Below are 9,048 nucleotides of genomic sequence, written 5' to 3' on the forward strand. Positions count from 1 at the left end.
AATTCTGGTCATTTTTGTGTTTTTGGATTTTGTTCCACATTTTTCCTCCCACTCTGTCAATCACAAAAGGACAAATGCTGTATGAGCCCAATATTGTAATAAGGAAAGGTTTACTCAAGGAAGGAAATTCACTTTGTTGGTTACCAGGGATGGGAAGGAAGGGGATGGAAAATTTCAGACTAGTTGAGGGTCACATGTTGATTTGGGTGAGGGGAAGAATGGTATAGAAAGAGTCTATGACCAGTATGATGACATTGGGGAAAGGAAGGACACTGAAACGTACACATAAGATATAGACAACAGGCAAATACTAGTATATGCACAGTACTGCATTACCACTAACACCAAACACAAGGCTATGGATATATGCATAGACAGGTGAGAAGATCAGGTGGGGGTAGGTGAACAGGAATATACCTTAGACCAAGGATAGATTTGGCTGAAGATAATCTTACATATGTACTTGTGCTACAAAATTGCCCACGTTCATTATAGAAGTAACAGAGGACAGGGTTGGAGTAGTTTCTCAGAGACAACCAAACACCTTGAGAGAATCACCAGGCCTCTGGGCTTGGGAGCATAGTCTTGGGGAACATCATGCTCAACTGGCACAAAATAGTACATGAAAATCTTTTTCCACAGCCCACTTTGGTGAGTAGTGAATGTGGTCTTGAAAGCTTTCGAGCAGCCATCTAAGGTGCAAGTATTGGTCTCCTCTCATCTGGAGCAAAGAAGAGTGAAGAAAATCAAAGGCATCTGGAAACAATTAGTCCAGGGATAAGATGAACCACAAGGATCTCAGCCTTCATGACCCTGAGACCAGAAGAACTAGATGATGCCCGGCTACCAATGCCAACCACTTGGAAAGGAATAAAAACTGGAGATCCATATGCAGTTTAAATATAACAGGAGGCAAAGTTAGGATAACTTCTTAGCCACAAATAAGTACCTTAAGTAAGTCACTGGGCCTGTGGGCTGGTGCAAAAAGGGCCAGGAGGCCACATCTTCTGACCTTCTCTAACCACACAAGAGGAAGACAGAGTCACTATCAGTAGTAGCCCAAGGCCTATTCCTGCAAGGCCAGACATGCTGCCTCCCTCCAGCCCTTTCACCAACCGTTCCTCCCAAAGCACCCACCACCTCTCTCCTGGTTTTGATAATTCGCTGCAGTGGCCACACAGAACTTACAGATTATGGGGTTTATTAGGGAAGCACCAGGCTACAATTCAAGTTCAGGAAAAATGCTCAGTCTCTTTCCCCGCCCACAGTCTCTCTCCCAGCAGCACGTGTCCCTCGGTGTCTCACTCAGCAATGTGTGTCTCTTGCATCTCTTTCAGGAGCACATGTCTCTTTCAGCAGCACGTCTTCCTCAACCAGCAGTCAGAGACTTCTTCTGCCTCTGGGAGGCCTCCTTTTGAGCCTGGCAGAGTGGCCAAACTAACCAATCATAACATCAGAATTCTAAGCACCTGAGAGACAGGAACCTCCCAGAACATTGTTTTGCACCACTCCCAACAGAAATACCCCAGGTGGACAACTTTAGCAATCAGGAGCTCCTCAGTTGCTCATGGCAAATCCCACCTCGGAGTTTACAAAGACTTAAGGGTAGAAAAGCCACACTAAGTAATTTACTACACTGCAGCTGGGAACCATGGTCATGGGGGCATCAGGCTCATTTGGCACAACTATTGGGATCTTAAAAGCTTATGAGTGGCAATCTAAGTGGCAACTATTGATCTCTCCTCATCTGGAGCAAAGAAGAATGAAGAAAATCAAAGATGCATGGAAAGAGTCCATAGGACTAATGGACCATGAGAACCTCAACCTGTATGACCCTGAGATCAGAAGAACTAGGTGGTACCTGGCTACCAGTACCAACTACTCAGAAAAAGATGAACATTGGAGATCCTGTATAGAGTGGGAGAAAAATATGAAACAAAACTCAAAATCACAAAAAAGACCAGCCTTACTGGTCTGATAGAGACAGGTGAAACTCCCGAGACTATGGCCTCAAGTCACCTTTCGGGCCTGGAATTGATCCCACCAGTGGCTTAACTCTCAGCCAAACAATAGACAGGCTTAGGAGCTGAACACCTGCACCAGGGAGATGCACTCCTTAGAACACTCAACCAAGGGAGATCAGAAGGGCAGCATTTGCACAGGGGTAAATGTAGGGAGTCAGGAATGCATAGTCAAGAAGGACACAGGGAAGAAGTGGGAGGTGAGATGTTATCCTGTGTGTGGGGGTGGTGGTGTAAATAATGTAAAGCTAAATAAGAACTAGATGCACCTGTTCTGACATACCTACAAATTGTTTAAGACACAGTTATGAACAGTTCTCATTTGTTTTCTGGGGACTTCCTATTATGTCAATTTGACTTTAAAAACATTTAAAGTATTCTATGGACCAAAAATTTCATGTCTGTGAGCCACATTTGGCCCTTCAATTTGTAATCTCTGCTTAACCAGAAAAATCTTCAGTAATTCCATTAAAGATTCCAAGAAGGTATAAGTGGAGCACCTCTTATAGACTGCAGCTGTAAGAATTTGGATTAAGGGACCTTTCCAAATATTTCTGGCATTTTCATTTCAGTACCACCTATATAGAGATCATCAGGTGAGGAGTAAAGGGTTAAAATTCGAAGACCCATATCTTAACTCTGTTGTTCTAAATAAAAGAGTAGATAATTCTCATGGTATTTCTCTGTCTCAGAATGCTTCAAAGAGGCTCTGCAGATAGTGAAAAAGATGGAGGGCCCCAGTTTGCAGAAGTGTTTGTTATTGTCTGGTTCGGTGCAGTTACTATTACCCTCAACTCAAAACTGCTTGGAGGAAACATGTGAGTATCATTAAACTCCCATCTCTTTTTCCCTTGCCAGGTAGCATATCTTAAAATGTATGGAAGCCAGTCTAGTTAAAACATTTAAGAAAAAGGAAAAGTCAAAATAAATAAGGGCCAAAGAGAAAGTTCTTTTAAGACCACTGAACAGAGATGACCTAGTTGAATTAAATTATTGGCAGTCCTTTGATAAGCTTCAGGTGCTTTCTCCAGTCCCTGAAATTTTGGGCACTTTTTTTTAATATACATTTTTTGGGGCAGATGGTCTATAGCTGTCAAGAAATCCTCAAATAGGCCTATAAACTGGAAAGGATTAAGAAACACCATTTTAGAGATTTGATGGGAGAGGGCGGTAGGAATTAGCGTGGATGTTTTAGATATTCTAGATGATTGACTGTGAAGGGAGATTAAGAGGGTAGGAGGAAGTCTAGAGAAAGAAAAAGCATGTGCTTAATACAGAGGAATATCTTTTAAAATTAAAGTTAGCATATAGGCATATATCTGTAGGGAGGAAACAATTCATGATATATAGAAATATGTATAATAAGCTGAATCATGATATAGATTGGCTATGATCTTTATGAATATGAGGTGTTTTTAGATCTTTTTTTCAGAGCCTGTGTGTCCTGGGTTACTGTATACTTCCCTTGACGGTGGCAATGCTGATTTGTCGGCTGGTACTTTTGGCTGAACCAGGTCCAGTTAACTTCATGGTCCGGCTTTTTGTGGTGATTCTGATGTTTGCCTGGTCTATAATAGGTAAGAATGTACTTATCTCTACAATACTAGAGCAGACAACAACATAGGTTAGAGATGGAAGAACAGATGAAGAGCACTGTAAGTGAGATGTGAGTGATATGATTACTATCAGTGTCATCGATAGCATCTTCTGCCCTAAGTAGGAAAGTAGTCATTGATGGGGATGCTATCCATCTTATCTGAGTTGGGTGTCTGAATTTTTAAGGTACCGAGAATCACAACTTTTCTTTTTTTAAATAATGGACACAGTTGGGAAAGGAGATTACACCAGACTTAGTGTAGTCCTGATATATAGGAGGCATAGTTGACTTATGAAATGACTTGGGCCTTACCCTAATAAGTAATCATCATAAAATGTAGTGAACATTAAAAAAAAATTGTCATTGAGTTAATTCGAACTCATGGTGACCTCATGTGTATCAGAGTAGAACTGTGTGCCATAGGGTTCTCAATGGCTAATTTTTCTGAAGTAGATCACCAAGACTTTTCTTTTGAGACACCTCTGAGTAGACTTAAACCTCTAACCTTTCAGTTAGCAACTGAGGGTATTAACCATTTGTGCCACCCAGGACTTGGGCTAACATTTACTGATCACTTATTATAGGTCAAGAATTGTTCTAAGTGATTTATGTGTATTCTCATTTAATCTTCATGTTGTTGTTATGTGCCGTCGAGTTGGACCTGACTCATAGCGACCCCTCCTTGGGTTTCTGAGGCAGTATCACTACGGAAGTAGATTGACCCATCTCCCTTCCGAGGAGTGGCTGGTGGGTTTGAACCGCCAGCCTTCTGGTTGGCAGTCAAGTGCCTTAGGCACTATGCTACCAGAGCTCCCTTAATCTTCATAGCAACCATAAAAAATAAGTATTAGTAGTAGTAGTCTGATTTTATAGATTAGGAATAGTCAAAGAAAGGTTAAGTAACTTGCTCTAGGAGCATCAAATTTCAAACCTAAACAGATCACTAACCCTTAAGAATTACATTATACTGCTTTCTAGCCATAGGTCATGTCATTTAGTGCTTTCCTGCTTCATTAGAAAATTCTGCTAAAAATCAGGAATTGCCTGTAGCAGTGGCTGTGAATGGAACATATATGGTTAAGAACTATATCCTCACTGCCTTTACATTCCTAAAATTCAAAGCCACCTTAAACTAGAAATGTTCACTAGCTCATGATTTAGTGATAGACTGCATATTATTTTAATGTACAGTAACATCTCATTTCTTTGGAAAATGGTTGAAATCTAAGAAATAGCCATAAAAGGTCTGAGAGAGCCAGAGTTATGTTCTGATTGCTGTATATTATGCTTGAGCATATTATCCATAGAGAGCCCCCCATTTCCTCACTTAGACTTTGATAATTTACCATACATTGTAGTTCTAACTAGCTTAGTTATCAGTATCCATACCCATAGTGGATCAGAAAGTTGCATCTAAGTAGTAGGGAGAGAGGCTGTTGTAAGTATTCATTCTTTAATTCAGCAAATACTTAATAAGCACAAACTATGTGTCAGGCACTGTGCTAGACAATGGGGATGCACATGGTTGGTGTCGTTGAAGTTCACAATAGCATGGAACAGGTGGACACCTAAACACTTAAGTACAATAACCTGTTCCAGGTGGGAGGTGTAAGTCTGTGCAAGGTACACTGGGAACATAAAAGAGGATAATGAGCAGTTCTACTTGGGATGGAGAATACCAGGTGGTTGTTCAGGAAAGATTTCCTATAGGGGTGATCCTTGATGAGTAAAAAGATGAGTAGATATTTTCTGGATGGATAAGAGGGATGGCATTTAAAAGAACCGATAACTTGATAAGAAGAACAATTGCTCAGAAAGCACAGCAGTATGAGGCCATTTATCATAGGTGCAAATAACTTTACATATCTTTGTGAGTCCATTTAGCACAGTTCATTTACTTTTCAAAAAAGAATTAAAATATATTCTGCATACAATCTAAGGTAGGGAATGTAGAACCCGTTTTACAAAGGTTTCCATCTAAAATGTTTGAAAAATTTAAAATCTTTAATGCTTGAAATAAGAAGCCCCCATCAGTCTGTAAAACTACTGAAGACTTTTTCTCTGAGGATTGCATATATAACTGAATTTTTACTATAATTCAGTGTTCAAGACTACGCCAAACACAGTTAGTAAATATGAGTAGTTATGATAATATTACTATATTAAATATTCTTGTTTTGTTTTGTTTTGTTTAGCCTCTACAGCTTTTCTTGCTGATAGCCAGCCTCCAAACCGCAAGGCTCTTGCTGTGTATCCTGTTTTCTTGTTTTATTTTGTCATCAGTTGGATGATTCTCACCTTTACTCCTCAGTAAATCAGGAAATGGAAATTAAAGACCAATGAATTGAGAGCTCATTGGAACGATGCAAGTTACCATGGAGCTTTGCCTCTGTCTGTCTTTTGTCTTATTTTGGATATATTTGATAACTGCATAGGTGAGGAATTTAAAAGGGAGCCTTATAGCACCTTTGCCACTTATGTAAGGAACTCATGTTTGAAAAGCTACCCTTATCCTCTTAAATGTTATTTCTATAAAATACATGATCAAAGTACACATATAGTATAATGCCTCCTTGAGGATGATGGCATTACTGTGGTCCATTTGGGTAATAACCAATGATTTGAGAAGTACATAGATGTATCCTACAAGTTGAATAGAGTTAGTAAGTGTATTTCCAGTTTTGAGAATACCAGTTCAGGTGCAACTCGTAAACATATTGCCTTATTACTGTTTGAATATGCCTCTCTTCATGAATAAGAATGTGTAGTCTGTATCCATTTCCATTTCTTTCTCTCTCTTAGACTACAAAAGGCAACGAGTTGGGAGGAGGGTTCATGATATGAGAGGATAAAACATGTATTAACCTAGATTCAGAATTTGACCAGAGAAAAACCTGTACGTGTTGCTTTAAGAAAAGTGAAGGACATCTAAAGATCAACCTGTTTGGTCGTTTGGTATAGTCACCTTTCTGCCAAGCTTAACAACACCTCAGTGGCACTTGAGATTTTTATCTTACTTCCTAGGTCTGAGTATGCAATCTAAGATATTACCAGTTAATGTGTAACTTTCTTTGACTAAAGCTCTCAATGGACAGTGCTTGAACTTACACAAGTAGATCTCATAAATTTAGATTGGTAGGTCTCTAATATATGGGAACCTTTCTGTAAGGATGGAGTGAGACAGTTTGGATTCAGCATAACTATAGGGAACTCTTCTTCATTATTCTATGTAGTCTGGCCTCCAACTAGAAAATAAAGCTGAATTAGAAGCCTGAATCTAACCATGTGAACATGGAGGGATTTAGTGTCCTGATAGCTGATTAACAGCACAACTAGATGCTTAGAGCATGATCTAGTATGAGTTGGGTTTATATCTGCTGCCTTTTTATAGTGGGCTTAGCAGTTTTTTCATTAGATGTGCTTTTTGGGTTGGAGAATGGCAATTTATTTCCTTGGTTTTAGACTTTATTTGTAAAGCTAGTTAGCTTCTCTTTAGATAAATAATTTTGTACATGTAGACCTACATGTACTCTCAACTGCTTATAAATACACAAGCGTGGAGTCTTTTTAGGGAGAAGAGGGTCTACGGCAGGTTAATACTGAGCTAAAAAGAGCTCCTTAAAGAAATACGAGCTGTTCCCTTCTATAAATTATGCTTTGAAGGACTCTAATAGACAAAGATTAGGAGTCTGGATAAAACATACATTTTAAATATACAGTTACTTATAAATACAGGAATTTCTTAATACATTTTTCATCATAAAATTGGAGTATTTATTCATTTTGTATTTAAAATCTTCCTACACATAGATATATTATTTCAACAACATATTTTCTTTATCCAGATTAACCAAATGAACAATAGTAGGACAACTAGGTCCTTGGGATGATACTCAATTACAAAGCAGTGCAAAGTGGGTCCCTTCTTTCCCAGCCTTGTCCAGAATTGGTTATGTGTTTGTATTGATTGCATTTTGCCCTTTAAATTTTAAAACAAACCCTTGTGAGTATAAAGCCAGTGTTTTAGTCTAGAACTGGTGAAGAAAATATCTTAAAACTGGTCCAAATTTTAAAATTGTTCCTAAATTATCATCCATTTCCATTGTCTGGCATTTACTAACTTTTCACTAAAAATATCTCCTCCCAAAATTGTTTCATGATCTGGCCCCACGTTTATAATATAAAATTACAGAAATAATCATGTACTGATCATTGCTTTCTGAAAAGGGAATTAAAACTATACTTAATTATACTCAGGCTATATATTTGGTCAATGTTCCTAAGGCCATAACTTAGGGTGTGTGTATTTGTGTGTGTGTGTGCGCGTGCACGTGCGTACTTGTGTGAGTGTGCATGTGTGTTTTACAGTTACTAGGTATTAAGACAGCTTGTTTTGTGTGTATTAATCTGTCTTAGTTGGGTGACTTAAGACATTGGTTTTATTTGATTTAAATGAAGGTGGATAAAATAAAGGATTAATGATCTTTTTCTGAAAGTGAGTGGTCAGCTTGAGGGTATTAATAAATATTTTCTTAAAATATACAAAGAAGTGTGTTGCTTTCTGTGATAGAATTAAGGCCTCAGTGTCTGGAAGTTGTAAATTTAAGCAGTTTCTCCTGATATACTGCAAAGGCACATGACTGATTTTAGAAATGAAGACTACTCCAGAAAAGGAAACCTTATTCTAGGAATTTGGAAGTTTCATGGTTCAGATGAAATTCAAATTTGTGAGCATCATTGCAGAATGTGTTGCATCACTGTTACTTGAGTTTTCACTTGCTATTCCTACTTCTGAGACCTAGACTCCAGTGTCATATTCTTTAGCAGTAGGAAGGGTGAACTGGACTTAATTGTTCTTCAAATTATAAAAACTCAATTGAGACCAGCAAATTTGAACATGCAGTGTAGTCTTAAAAGTCAGCCATAATCAAGTCTTTTTGCCTCTTAAGAGATTTTTGACATCAGTTAAATTTGTGCCTTTTATTGTGGCTGGGTTTTTCTGTTGTTGGATGATGTAGGGCCACAGGGTATGGGACTGGTAAGCATTTTACAGTTTACTATATGTCTTTTTGGATCCCTGGGTGGTACACATGGTTAACAAGCTCAACTGCTAGCTGAAAAGGTAGGTTTAGGTCCACCCAGAGGTGCCTTGGAAGAAAGGCCTTGCAATCTACTTCTGAAAAATCAGCTATTGAAAACATGAAATACAATTCTACTCTGATACACATGGGGCCATCATGAGTTGGAATTGATTGAACTGCTACTGGTTGGTTCTATGTCTTTTTTTTTTTTTTTGGTTCTATATATTTTTATAAGCATTATTTCCAAAATAGGATGAGGCTTGCAATCATATATTTGAAGATTTTATTGTGTACTTTGTATAATCTTAACTGCTTACTGTATTTAGACTGAGTGTTTATTCCTAGGGAG

General features: G+C 38.4%; 1 protein-coding gene across 1 annotated transcript in view; it reads left to right on the forward strand.

Annotated features, from left to right (window-relative positions):
• YIPF6 (Yip1 domain family member 6) overlaps positions 1-5,932 on the forward strand; it is a 37,110-nt gene extending 31,178 nt beyond the window's left edge. Inside the window, exons 5-7 of the mRNA XM_007958432.2 lie at positions 2,714-2,839; positions 3,441-3,598; positions 5,814-5,932. Coding sequence (XP_007956623.1) covers positions 2,714-2,839; positions 3,441-3,598; positions 5,814-5,932 — 403 coding nt within the window. The remainder of the gene's footprint in view (positions 1-2,713; positions 2,840-3,440; positions 3,599-5,813) is intronic.
• Positions 5,933-9,048: the final 3,116 nt, after the last annotated feature.

The sequence above is a fragment of the Orycteropus afer genome, unplaced genomic scaffold, assembly GCF_000298275.1.
Source record: "Orycteropus afer afer isolate SDZICR_OR568_19922 unplaced genomic scaffold, OryAfe1.0 scaffold00970, whole genome shotgun sequence".
NCBI classification, from domain to species: Eukaryota; Metazoa; Chordata; class Mammalia; order Tubulidentata; family Orycteropodidae; genus Orycteropus; species Orycteropus afer.